A 14,970-nucleotide genomic window follows, 5' to 3' on the forward strand; every position below is an offset into this window, starting at 1 on the left:
ACGCCACTGCCCTTTATGAAACTCTCTATGCAGCCATAAGCTGCACAGGAGACTGGCATTTTCCTTCAAAGAAGTATATATTATCTGCGCACTTTTTAGTGATAGATTTACACCCTAGTGCTGAAGAGGTCGACTTCGGTTATCTTCGAGATTCGTATTGGCAACCTTTGAAACACAAACTAAGAATCGCTTATCATCGCTGTGCGCCATCTGGCTACACTTTACGTACTCGTACTGTTGTTGTTTACACAGCAAAGCCAAACTATAGAATTCATGCTAGGAACACGTTTCGCAACGGAAAATGTTATATAGTATTATATATTGTGTGTGTGACACAGTTGTTTGCTTAAAATTATAAAGGTTTATAAAATTCATATCGATCGATCATATTATCGATTCAATTCTGATTTCATTTCCATTCAGTTGGCAGTATTAACGGAACCCTTCTTACTTATCCAACGAGTACAAAAATCTATCACTAAAAAGTGCGCAGATAATACTTCAATTTTTCTGTAAGCTCCAGTAGTGACAGTGCCAAACAATCCAGCTTTTGCTCGTTCAACTTCGTATGCGACTGCAGCGCCAATGCTACCTGTATAAACCGACGGGCGTTGGGATGCGCCGTGAGTTGCACCCGTAGATAAAGAGCCCAAAAACAGTTCACGAAGGAACAGAAGAAGAAGACACTAATATTTACATTCTCTTTGTTCCGTCCTAGCGGTACTTTAAATTTGTGATGTGTTTACCCACGTGTTTTACAGTAGATTTATTTAGGAAAAAAAAAAAAAAGTGGCATTACCGTTGGTGTGATTATTTAGTAATGAATGTGTGTATTATTCTTAACCCGAAATACTCCTGTTTGAATGATTAAATATAACTTTGTGCATTCAAGAAGTGTCAAGCATCCGCTATGGATTTGGCCGTACTTTCTTGCATTGAATAATTCCTGCTGTAAGTACTATGTTACGATATATTTTAATCATGAATAATCATGCATTATCTTTAAGCGTGCATCATTAACAATCGTTATTTATCATTCTCTTGTAATAGAATGATGAGATCACTGGTATGCTTAATGGTGAAGGAAATCTGCCTTAGATATAAAGATACAGTATTAAAAATCGCATATGATTTATTTTACAGCGGCCTCTGTTGAGGTAGCTATAAGAATTGCTCTAATTATAGGTTATGTATAGCCTTTGAGGTTAGACTAATGGCACCGACTGTTCAAGAGTTTTAACATAGGCCTAGTATCTAAATACAGTACCGGTAGGCCTATGTGAGAAATTAAGGGTTGCTTATGACAGAGCTGGGTAAAATTTTACAAGGCTCTCACCAGTATGAATAACATAATAATTATGGCTGTTACCAGTAGACTCTGCCATTGTGGCACAATAAAAAGTCCTAAACCAGTCAGGCAATATGGCTGACACACTTATAATTTTTGACAGGAAAAAAATAATCAAATGAATTATTATACAAATACAGATAAAACATGTGGGCTACTGTACTCATGCCCTAGTTCGTAAACCATGGGCAACGGCTGAGTAGCCTAGTAATTGGTCACGAGAATCAGGATACGAGTGGGCATCCCGGACATATTCTGAGTTGTGGCCCGCCTTGTGCTCAAGTGGCTAGAACTATACAATCCATTGTGGCCTTAGCCCATTAGAGGAGAGATCCTCTTTGGGACTACGTGTAAGTCAGGTGGCATCCTGCTTCACAGAATTTACTGGGCTCAGAAACTTTTAAGCAAGCCTTGGACCTATGAGAGTAACAAAATCCCACTTCCATTTGACATTCGAGGGACTCCATCGCAACAACTTGGCAAACAAAATGGAATTCGATCGGGGAGGGAGGCTATCAGTATAAATGGGGCTTATGGGAGAAAGAAAGTAGTTAACAGGTTGTGTCAGCAAGGAGGATGTGACTGAATGTGTTAGGAGTTAATGATGTTTGGTTGAGGGGAGATAACAGGGAAGAAATAGAAGATTATAAAGTGTCCTTGGCAGGAGTTGAAAAGGGAACGACAGAGTGTGGTGTAGGACTGTTCATCAGGAATACTATTGCACGCAACATACTTTTGTTAAGTATGTAAATGAGTGAAGGATGTGGTTAGTTTTGGCATTTGGAGGAATTATATGTAGGACGAGAATTGTCTTTGTATTCACCATGTGAGGGTGCAGATAAGGAGGAAGTTGACAAGTTTTATGATGCACTGAATGACATCATAGTCAGGGTCACAGCAAGGATAGGATGGATAGAGCCAATGGGTGATTTCAATGTGAAACTTGAAAATAGATCTGAAGGATATGAGGTGATGAGTAAATGTGGAGAAGATATGGACGTTAATAGGAATGGGAAGTGTTTACTGGACTTCTGTGCTAGTATGGGATTAGCAGTTACGAATACATTCTTCAAGCATGAGGCTATTGTCCCTGTAATAATTAAGAGGGGAATACCTCAAGGCAGTATTATTGGACCTTTATGTTTTCTTATACATATCAATGATATGTGTGAAGAAGTGGAATTAGAGATAAGGCTTTCCGCAGATGATGTTATTCTGTACAGAGTAATAAATAATTACAAGATTGTGAGCAACTGCAAAATGACCTCGATAATGTTGTGAAATGGACAGTAGGCAATGGTATGATGATAAACGGGGATAAAAGTCAGGTTGTGTTTTTCACAAATAGGAAAAGTCCTCTCAGTTTTAATTACTGCGTTGATGGGGTGAAAGTTCCCTTTGGGGATCATTGTAAGTACCTAGGTATTAATATAAGGAAAGATCTTCATTGGAGTAATCTCATAAATATGATTGTAAATAAAGGGTACAGATCTCTGCACATGGTTATGAGGGTATTTAGGGGTTGTAGTAAGGATGTAAAGGAGAGAGCATATTTGTCTCTGGTGAGACAACAACTAGAGTATGGTTCCAGTGTATGGGACCCTCACCAGGATTACTTGATTCAGGAACTGGAAAAAATCCAAAGAAAAGCAGCTCGATTTGTTCTGGGTGATTTCCGACAAAAGAGTAGCATTACAAAAATGTTGCAAAGTTTGGGCTGTGAAGACTTGGGAGGCAGGAGACGAGCTGCTCAACTGAGTGGTATGTTCCGAGCTGTCAGTGGAGAGATGGCGTGGGAGGACATTAGTAGACAAATAAGTTTGAGTGGTGCCTTTAAAAGTAGGAAAGATCACAATATGAAGATAAAGTTGGAATTCAAAAGGACAAATTGGTGATGATGGTGATGATGATGCTTGTTGTTTTAAGGGGCCTAACATCGAAGGTCATCGGTCCCTAGGACAAATTGTGGCAAATATTGGTTTATAGGAAGGGGAGTTAGGGATTGGAATAACTTACCAAGGGAGATGTTCAATAAATTTCCAATTTCTTTACAATCCTTTAAGAAAAGGCTCGGAAAACAACAGATAGGGAATCTGCCACCTGGGCAACTGCCCTAAATGCAGATCAGGATTGATTGATTGATTGATTGATTGATTGATTGATTGATTTCAGAGGGTAGGGGCACGAGATCCATAACAGACTCTATCTTAACTGATTTTGAATTCAGGAAATCTTTATTACATGTAACAAGCTTTAACAGCTTCATTTCTAATAATAATAATAATAATAATAATAATAATAATAATCCCGTATTGAATATGTATCTAATAGAGAATATTTAGGATAAACTTAGGCCTACATATTATAAACAAGTGGTCCGCCTATTCAGTACAATTTATAATTTATTTTCGTCCCATAAGGGACATCATCAGCTATAATAAATTAACATTAATATATCAGAATACAAAATAGATATTATTAAAATTGCCAAGACACATTAAAAAACATTGATGTATGGTACGACATACTTTAAATCAAGAGTGCTATTCACAACAGTGATCATTTAAGAATTTATAAAGCACAACTGTTATTCCCAAGAACATTTTCAAGAGTTTAATGGACAATTCAACTGTTTTTATCGAAATATGACTTATAATTTTAACAAAATTTACTAAAATTGAATAGCTCGTTGTTGAAAGGCACTATATCCAATTTTTAAAGTTTTGAGATAAACACAAAAAACTATTTTTCCGCTCTTGTGTTGTAATATGAGACATAATTGTTTGTACAATGTAAAGTGCACATACACGCCGTTATAATAAAGTAAAAATTGTATTGTTCCGTATGCTACTGACACTTTTACTGACAAAATACGTAACTGGACTTAGTTCCTTTCAACATGGAACGAACAGAACCTGTAAACAAGCAATAACATTTACGTTCTTGGTTTATTTCCTTTATTTCCAAATGAATATATGTATATGCAAGCATGAAAATAAAAGGTAACTTAACTTAAATGGAATAACTGTTATTTTCTTCAAACAACACACGGAATTGGTTATTATTTTGTTATGCGGTATGTTTATATAAACCCATTATTAATAAAACAGCTGCCCTGTAGTCACAGATATTGAGGAACAAAAGCATATTAGCAAAATAAGTAATACTGTTAGAAAAGACAGGTAAACCTTTTTCACTGACATGGTCATTCTAGTAATTCATCAAAGAATGCTTTATTCGCCTCAGAAGTCGTTACATAACGACGAACCTTCTTGAGATCATCCTTTTTCGTTGATTTGATTGGTACTCGTCCTTTCTCATAGGCCTTCATCAACTGATTCATAAGAGGACCATTTCTTGGCCCAGGCTGAGATAAATGGAATGTGTGATGGACTATGCTCCCAATGAATGGACGAGCAATCACTCGGCCAGGATGATCTGCAGAATACTGGAACTCGGAAAATGATGCAGGAGCAAACACCACCTTCGCACTTCTAGGAACGTCCTTTCCTGTTGATTCATCACTTAGAGTTGTTTTCCTGTAATGCTTAGGCCACCACGCGTACACATCAGTGATGTCAGCAATGATTGTACAGTATTCTTTTGAAGTGTAAATTCTGTCGCAGCGCTTAATTTGTTTCTTGAAAACACCAAAATCCCTATCGCAAGGCAGGAAAGAATGACCTCTAATAGGGAAGCGGTGAATAATTTCCTCGAATCGTTTATCTTCGACCAAGCCCATGCAGAAACGAATAAATGAATGATTCCTATTTTGGCCTGGACACGCATCCGAGTACAAGTGAAGTTTCTTCGTGCCTGGTTTAATCTCGTTGGTGAGATAGCCTAATATGAATGTGCACACTTCATTGGCCCCTTTCTTGGCCTGCTCCTCGCGATACATGTATACTTTGGAACTATTGTCTTGGAGGTTGTGTATTGTAAATACATGTACCCCTAGCTGCCTTAGGTAGAATATTTTCTGAACAGGTATATGAGGTAGCCTACAGGTAAATTTTGCATGTAGTCAAAGGCAACACGGGTTGTATCATCAGACTGGCAGGATTCTGAGCATGATTTCATAGAAGAATAAAATTTGTGACATCTGCGCTTGTGAATATTTAGCTCACTTGCTGCTGCTAATTTAACATTTTGTGATAAGTGTGGAGACTTCGTTTTGACTTGAAGTTCTTCGCAGATACTGCACACATCTATTTGGGGTCTACCGAATCTGTAGCCAAAGTTCTTATTGAAATAATCAACATAAAATGTGTATTTTACTTCAAGATTAGGATGTTCCTCACAAAATAAATCACGCATTTTTGCATCCAAATAGTTTATTTCGTTACCCCCATAATGAGAAGTTTTGACTGGAAACTTGAGACTGTGGTCCCGAATTTCAGTGCAGATTTCACGTAATGTAGCATGCGTCTTCTTATTGAATCCTCTCTTGTCCACTGGGCTTTTGCCTTTCGCCAACAGCTTAGCAATCCTGAATACACACTTCTGTGTTACTCCGTGTAAACTAATGAATGCATTCCTACAGACCTGCAGACGCTCCTGATTTCTAAGAACAAAATATGTATATGCTGATTCACGTTCCACTTTTGATCGTTCTCCATTTTGATTAACAGCCCTAGGTCTTCGCCGTTTAATGGGATGCCATTCAATCAGTCTCTGTAAGTGGATATCCTGGTTCATTTTTGGTTTCATAACCGTAAAAAGCACTAAATATCTGCAGCCTCTCTTCTTCTTGCAATATATTGAAGCAGTGACGCTTGCACCTAAAACAAACAAGTTACCTAGGTAAATTCTTTGTCCGACATCCATTAAGTAATCATAACTTCAGTATCAATAATCGTTCGAATCCCTTTTATGGAAGTGAAATGGTTGAACAGATACTATCTAGGTAAAAATGATAATTTCCATCATACCTGCAGGGAGGTCCAATACTTTTCTGAGGAACTGCCTTTCCTGCATAGCTTGTATATGCCCCTTTACCCTTCATCGTTTTACTTTATTCCTGGCATAATTTGCTTTGTTATGTTTACATTTCTTTCATGCCATAACTTCGTTGTCCATGATGAAAACATCTTTAAGAACACAGCAAGAAGAAGATTAATAATATGCAGAGCACAACAACCACATAGGATATATTGTCAGTGACAACACTCAACATCTATGTAAACAAATGAAACAAGCGTGCCAATCTTGACATCCGAGACACAGCAGCGCTCTCTGCATAGGTTGGTTGGCGCTGGTAGACATTCCGTGTTGAATCGCACTAACTGCAGGACTAAGTTCCTTTCAACACCAAAACATGCATCTTGCTTCTTAGAACGCAAAATTGCTGTAAAACGAATTTGTCAAAAATGTAGATTTAGTGACTTTCAACAACGAACGATTCAATTGTATTTTAAATGTCGTACCACACATCAGTGTTTTTTAATGTGTCTTACAAATTTTAATAATAGGCCTATATATTTTGTATTCTGATATATTAATGTTAATTTATTATAGCTAATGATGTCTCTTAGGGGACGAAAATAAATAATAAATTGTATTGAATAGGTGGACCACTTGTTTATAATATTTAAGTTTATCTTAAATATTCTCTATTGGATTCAGGAAATCTGTTAGGAATGTGTGGGTATTCAGGGAATTTTTTGATGATGCGGACCAGTATTTGATATGTTGTGAACTAAGTATCTCTAAGCCTAGGACAGAAAAATTGAAATCTGTCTGCAGATGAGTAAGGGTAGAAACGCTCCAGAATGAGGAAATTAGACAGAAGTACAATACATGGATATGATTAGTGAAAAGTTCCAAATAATAGGCATTAAGTAGGTCAGGATACAGGAGAAGAATGGGTGTCATACAGTGATGCTGTAGTACAGGGTCTTTATTTGTGCTTGGCAGGGAATTTCTTGCTCGACCTTGGTCGCCAGTGACGGTTCAGTTGCCGGCTACCGCGCGTGCGTATGTATGGCAGAATGCGGAGCTCAAAATCATTATCATGCATTTTACTCTCCATGTTTACAGTTTATGCTCAAAAATCATTATCATGCATTTATCATGCATTTTACTCACCATTTTTACAGTTTATGCTGAATATGTTCCCCATGTACTGCCAAAATAATTGGCATTTCCTAATGAAGTTTTCGGTTACTCTACCTAGTTCTTCAGCACTGATGGATGCAATTGCAACTCTTACATTGTTTTTAAGTTAATCTAATGTGTGAGGGTTGTTCCCATAAACTACATTTTTTAACATTCCCCACAAATAAAAATCACATGCCGTTAAATATGGGCTACGAGGGGGCCACTGATTTTTACTTCTTATGATCCACGTACCAAACATGCTTCAGTAAGGAGATAACGACCTTTACGTCTATTTTTATTGTTTACTGAACCTGTAGGTTTGAATCTCTTGGCCAGTTGTTTTATTGTCCGAATGATAGGAATGGGTCTCCCTGGAAATTTCGCTCGAAACTTTTGTCTTGTCCTAGCGCACAATTTTCTGCACTTAATGTAAGTATTGTGCAGATATACACGTTCACATAATGAATATTTCACATACATTACTGCACTATACACAATCACAATAAAACACTATACAATATGACATGCAGTATGCAGTAGCTTCATTGAACACCCTACTACCTCGGAACACAGCTCTCAGCAACTGCAGAAGTGCCGGAAACCGCACGCGCACCAGCGGCCGGTATGGCCTGTCATCGCCGGCCTGGTTCGAGCGATGAAGTCCCTGCCAAGCATAAATAAAGACCCTGAAGAAACAGCAAGAAAATGCCTAGGAACAACCGAGTGTAAAGTGTGAAAAAGCAAATATCTTGGTGGAATGATGAAGGGAGAACAGCTTGTAAACATAGAAAAGAAGGCGTATCAGAAATGGCTCCAAACAAGGACTGATGTAGACAGGGAATTGTACATAGATGAAAGAAACTGAACACTCACTCACTCCATAGGCTTCTGAGGGACGTGAAGTTCTCGTGCCGATCTCACAATCCTCTTCCATCCTTTTCGATCTCGAGCCTGCTCTTCCCAGTTATCAGTTTGGAGGGTCCGGCATACCTTGTTGACTTCGAAAGAAACAGAACAAAACAAGTAATTGTTGAATTGAAGAAGATGTCTTGGGAAGATTCCGGTAATAAACTAGAAACTTAAAAGGTATGGTAAAATGTTCCGCCTTTACAATACTAAAATTTTATTAAATTATTTAAATAGCATTTAAAAAATAACGGAACATGTTTCATCTATCTTGTAGACATCATTAGCTGAAAAGTTTTAAAATTAAGAACGAAGGACAAGGACAGAAACACATTAAAATGAAATTCATTTTATGCAATGAACTGGAAAGGCTAGGTCAACCGGCAGGTAAACCTTTCTGGACAATAATAATCTTAGGAAGGGAGGGAAGAAAGAAAATGAATAGTTTTTTTAGGTAAATCATGTGAACTCATAATAGATCCAGGGAATCACTGGAGAGGTGGAAGTAATGTGTTGAAAATCTTCTCAACTTAAAAGGAAATATTTCTGCTAATTTCGCTATCAACTGAGCTCGTGGGGAGGAGGGCAATGATGTAGGTGAAATTAAGCTCGAGGAAGTGGAAAGGATGGTAAATAAATTATTTTATCACAAAGCAACAGGAAGAGATAAATTAGACCTGAAAGGGTGGATAAAGTGGAAAGGCAGGAATGAAATGGGTTCACAGGGTAATAAAACTGGCATGGAATTTTAGGAGGGTAACCTGTGATTGAGGGGCTGCCTGGCCGAGGCGGTAAATGCATGCTCGGTTCACGCGGAAGGACGTGGGTTCGATTCCCCATCAGGAAGTCGTAAAATGTAAGAAACGAGATTTCCACTTCCGAAGATTCACGTGGCCATACGGTTTACTCAGCCTACGCAAAAAATGAGTACCGGGTTCATTCCTGGGGGCAAAGGCGGCCGGGCGTAGAGCTAACCACTACTCCACCAAGTGCCGAGGTTACGGATAGTGGAAGCATTTACCTTCCACCCCTCCAGGGACCTTCATGGCCTGCACGGAGATGACTTTCCTCTTTGCTTCGCTTTTACCTTGTGATTGGACGAAAGCAGTAATTACACATATCTTTAAGTAAGGGAACAGGAGAGATCGCAACAGCTATCAAGGTATTTCACTAATCAGTTTATACCAGGCAAGGTGTTCACTGGCATTGTGAAATGGAGGGTGCAATCAGTGGTCGAGAGTAAGTTGGATGAAAACCAGTGTGGTTTCAGACCAAAGAGGGGCTGCCAGGATCAGATTTTCAGTCTGCATCAGATAATTGTAAAGTGCTATGAGAGGAATAGACAGTTATGCTTATGTTTCATAAATCTAGAGAAGGCATATGACAGAGTACTGAGGGAAAAGATGTTTACCATACTGGGGGACTATGGGATTAAGGCCAGAATATTGAAAGCAATGAGAGGAATTTATATTGGGGTGCAGTTAGATTTGATGGTAAAATGAGTTCTTGGTTTAAGGTTGTTACAGGGTTTAGACAAGGCTGTTATTTTTCTACTTTATTCTTCATATTTTACATAGATCATCAACTGAAAGTTATAAAGTGGCATAGAGAAATTTGCTTAGATGTAGTAAGCAGTTTGGCCTATGCCAACAACTTGGTCTGAATTGCAGATTGTGCTGAAAGCCTGCAGTCTAATATCTTTGAACTTGAAAATAGGTGTAATGAGTAAATTATGAAATAACAACATACGGAGTGGAAACTTGCACCAACAACAGAAGGGATAACAGCAGACTCCAGGCTGTGGAAATGAAATTCATGAGGTAATTGCTGCAGAAAACGAGACGAGATAAGATCCGGAATGAAAAGGACCGCGAAAACCTCCAAGTGAAACCAGTCAACGAAATTTTAGCAGCATCAAGATTGAGATGATTTGGTCACTTGAAGAGGATGCATCTGAAGAGAGTAGCACTAAAATGGTTTGACAAAGATCTGGTGGGAACGCAACCTACGGGCAGACCAAGAACAGGATCTCTCAAATAAAAGATGATCTGCAAGAAACAGGAGTTGAATTGTGTAAAGTTGAATAAGTGTACTTGCATAGACTTAAGTGGAGAGCGCTCTTGCACCACACCCAGGAAACTGGAGACGGTTAAATGATGATGGTGATGAGTATATGAAAGTTAGCTTTTCCAAGACTTACTTACCATGTGGCTTTTGGTGTTGGGAGTATCCCAGGCTGGTGCAGGTATTTCTATTTGACGCCCATGGATGTGGAATGATGATGTTAACCTTTCAAGCCGGTATTAAAAGTTGGCCGAGTTTTACCCTACAGCGGTAATAAATTTGATAAAAATATCACAATTGTACATGGTGTCACAAACATTTCTATAACTTCTAAACAACCTGTCTGATTTTGTTCAAAATAAGTGGATACAGAGTTCATATCGTGCAGGAATTGTATCAACATACAAAAAGTTGGCATGCAAAGTAAAAAAGAAAAAAAATGCCTAATTACCTTTTTGTTGGAATAAAATTTGAATCAACAAGTGTCCATGATCATTCGCTTGACCACTCACTGATATTACTATCATTGTGTACATCACATGTAATTTCCTGCTGTGCGTTATCATCATCACTAACACTTTTATTATCACTCGGATTATTCTCATCTCTACTTTCATCTATTATGTGTTCGAGAGCTGCATTAGATAAATACAGACCATGCGAGTACACCGCCATGTTGTTTACAACGATCGACGTTGATGAAACAAATTCTTTTTTACGCCAACAGAATGTCGCATTACGGTAAATGATACTCTTCTGCATAGAATGATACCCAGTGCTGAGAGCTGTGCCAGAAGTTCATTGTGACAACCAACAGATGGCATGCAGATGTACTACTAGAAACATCGCTAGCCTACTCCGTACGTCAGACCGCTCCTGGCTTTTGTTTTGTAGGTCATACACCGCGAACCGGCTTGAGCGGTTAATGAGGTAGGAAGAGGGTGAAACCTGTAGCTTCGGTAGTGGGGATCATGTGAAACTAATAGAGGAGGATAGGTTACCTAGGAGAATACCGAGCTCTGTTATGGAGGGTAAGAGAAGTGGAGGGAGACCAAGATGACGTTGGTTAGACTCGGTTTCTAATGATTTAAAGGTAAGAGATATAAAACTAATCCAAGCCACAGGACTAGTTACGAATAGAGGATTGTGGTGGCATTTATTAAATTCACAGAGGCTTGTAGACTGAACGCTGAAAGGCGTAACGGTCTATAATGAAGATGTATGTATGTACTGTATGTTTCTTTTTCACGTAGTTCATAAACGTATTTATTCATAAATAAGTTTTGGCAGACTGAAAACCTAACAGTTATAAAATAATGATTTTGAATGTTTAATTTTAGGATTTGTATTATCTCATTAACAGTACCTGGGAAACTGGAACTCTACAATGATGATGAAGATTATCTGTTTCAGATGAATTTTTGTAGATTTCTGTATTGTGACATTGATTGATATTTTGCAAACTCTTTTTTTTGTTTTTTTTTGCTAGTTGCTTTACGTTGCACCGACACAGATAGGTCTTATGGCGACGATGGGGTAGGGAAGGCCTAGGAGTTGGAAGGAAGCGGCCGTGGCCTTAATTAAGGTACAGCCCCAGCATTTGCCTGGTGTGAAAATGGGAAACCACGGAAAACCATTTTCAGGGCTGCCGACAGTGGGGTTCGAACCTACTATCTCCCGAATACTGGACACTGGCCGCACTTAAGCGACTGCAGCTATCGCCAAACTCTTTTTGTAGATTTATTATTGTGTTTCAGTTTTAGTTTTTTTAAGCTCTTTAAGTCTTTAGGCGTTTTTAATCGTGAAATTACCAGCGTTCTGCCCCATTGTAGCAGTGGGCTCATCAGTTGGAATGCTACACCTTTTTCTTTTTTAGTGTTTGTTTGAGATTATTTAGTTTCACATACATCTTTGTCCTTGTGTCAGCCCAGATTGTCTGGGTCAAGTAGTTGACACCCCCCCCCCCCCACACACACACACGCACACACACACACACTCTACTTCTCTTACCTTCCATAACAGAGTCCATTATTCTCCTAGCTAACCTATCCACCTCCATTCGCCTCACATGACCCCACCACTGAAGGCGGTTTATGCGTACAGCTTCATCCAATGAGTTCATTCCTAACTTAGCCTTTATCTCCTCATTCTGAGTACCCTCCTTCCATTGTTCCCACCTGTTTGTACCATCAATCATTCTCGCTACTTTCACGTCTGTTACTTCTAACTTATGAATAAGATATCCTGCGTCCACCCAGCGTTCGTCTGAAAACAGACCGATGTAAAGATAGTTATGTCTGGGAGCTGACTTCCTTCTTACAGAATACTGTTTATAATACCAATATGAATGGTCCGTTATTGGACATTATAAATTTTCCAGCTAGCTCATTCTTGGTTGCCAGCGTTTCGCCCTCGTGTGCTAGGGTGGGCTCATCAGTTGGTACCTAGCACACCTACCAATACGCTGGCTAGTGCATACCGTGGAGGCCACTGCGTAGGCTAACTGGAGCCACCGGCAGTGCCAATGCACTAAGAGACTTTGTCTCATCACTGTTTATCGCAACTGCGAACTCACTGGATTAGCTTTACTACACCTTGATTCAATCTCACTATATTACCATCCTGGGAGAACACACAATCTAAATACTTGAATTTATATACCTATTCCAGCTTTGTATCACCAATCTGACATTCAGTTCTGTTGAATTTCTTACCTACTGACATCAATTTAGTCTTCGAAAGGCTCATTTTCATACCATACTTATTGCACCTATTTTCAAGTTCCAAGATATTAGACTGCAGGCTTTCGGCACTATCTGCCATGAAGACCAAGTCCTCAGCATAGGCCAGACTGCTTACTACATTTCCACCTAACTGAATCCCTCCCTGCCACTTTATACCTTTCAGCAGATGATCCATGTAAACTACGAACAGCAAAGGTGAAAGATTGCAGCCTTGTCTAACCCCTGTAAGTATCCTGAACCAAGAACTCATTCTATTATCAATTCTGTCATCAATTCTCACTGAAGCCCAATTGTCAACATAAATGCCTTTGATTGATTGATTGATTTTAATAATCTACCCTTAATCCCATAGTCTCCCAATATGGTGAATATCTTTTCCCTCGGTACACATGCTTTCTCTAGATCTACAAAACATAAACACAGCTGTCTATTCCTCTTGTAACATTTTTCAGTTACCTGGCGCATAGTGAAAATCTGATCCTGACAGCCTCTCTGTGGTCTGAAACCACACTGGTTTTCATCCAACTTCCTCTCAACGACTGATCGCACCCCCCCTTCCAAGATGCCAGGGATTACTTTGCCTGTTATACTAATCAATGAGATACCTCGATAGTTGTTGTAATCCTTCCTGTTCCCTTGCTTATAGATAGGTATAATTACTGCTTTTGTCCAATTTGAAGGTACCTTACCAATACTCCATGCTAATCTCACTACTCTTTGAAGCCATTTCATCTCTGCCTTCCCACAATACTTCACCATTTCAGGTCTAATTTAATCTATTCCTGCTGCTTTATGACAATGGAGTTTATTTACCATCTTTTCCACTTCCTCAAGCGTAATTTCACTAACATAATTTTCCTCCTCCCCATGAACTTGGCAGTTCACAACACCACCAGGAAGATTTCCTTTTACGTTGAGATGATGTTCCAAATATTGCCTCCACCTCTCTAGTGATTCCCTGGGATCTAGTATGAGTTAACCTGAATTACCCAAAACACTGTTCATTTCCTTTTTTCCTTCCCTTCCTAAGATTCTTTATTACTGTCCAGAAAGGTTTCCCTGTTGCTTGACCTAGTCTTTCCAGATTATTACCAAAATCTTCCCACAACTTCTTTTTGAATTCAACAACTGTTTGTTTCGCTCTGTTTCTTTCATCTATGTACAATTCCCTGTCTGCATCAGCCCTTGTTTGGAGCCATTTCTGATAAGCCTTCTTTTTACGTTTACAAGCTGCTTTCACTTCATCATTCCACCAAGATGTTTGCTTTTTGCCATCTTTACACACAGTTGTTCCTAGGCATTCCCTTGCTGTTTCTACTACAGCATCCCTGTATGCCACCCATTCTGTTTCTAATCCTCAATCTGCTTACTGTCGACTGTTCGAAACTTCTCACTAATCATGTACACTACTTGTGTCTTAATTTCCTCATCCTGGATATTTTCTATCCTTTTTTGTTTGCAGACAGACCGTTTCAAATAAATAATAAAATTAATTAAAAATGAATTTTATTAATAAAATAATTATATTTGGTTATAAGTTAACTGTCTGTATTTACATTTCATGCTATAGATGTGATGTACATAATTTCAGCTGTCACTGTTTTCATTCAGCCTAGTGACCCTGGAAACTATGGATTCAATGCTAATTTTGGGCATTTTGGACATTTTCTTTTTCACCCCTTCTCAATCCCCATCCTGATGGAGGCTGAACTTTGACTTAAACAGCAGCAAGAGTATCACAGTTCATCTCAGCAACCCTGGAAACCGTGGATTCTACACCGATGTTGATCATTTTTACATGTCTCCTTC

The 14,970-nt window shown here is 38.9% G+C and overlaps 1 protein-coding gene across 1 annotated transcript in view; it reads right to left on the minus strand.

Moving 5' to 3' along the window:
• LOC136884403 (uncharacterized) overlaps positions 1-8,500 on the minus strand; it is a 49,274-nt gene extending 40,774 nt beyond the window's left edge. Inside the window, exons 1-2 of the mRNA XM_067156538.2 lie at positions 8,325-8,500; positions 8,009-8,111 (exon numbers count right to left, since the gene is read on the minus strand). Coding sequence (XP_067012639.2) covers positions 8,009-8,111; positions 8,325-8,381 — 160 coding nt within the window. The 5' untranslated portion in view covers positions 8,382-8,500. The remainder of the gene's footprint in view (positions 1-8,008; positions 8,112-8,324) is intronic.
• Positions 8,501-14,970: the final 6,470 nt, after the last annotated feature.

This window comes from Anabrus simplex, chromosome 12, assembly GCF_040414725.1.
Source record: "Anabrus simplex isolate iqAnaSimp1 chromosome 12, ASM4041472v1, whole genome shotgun sequence".
NCBI lineage: Eukaryota > Metazoa > Arthropoda > Insecta > Orthoptera > Tettigoniidae > Anabrus > Anabrus simplex.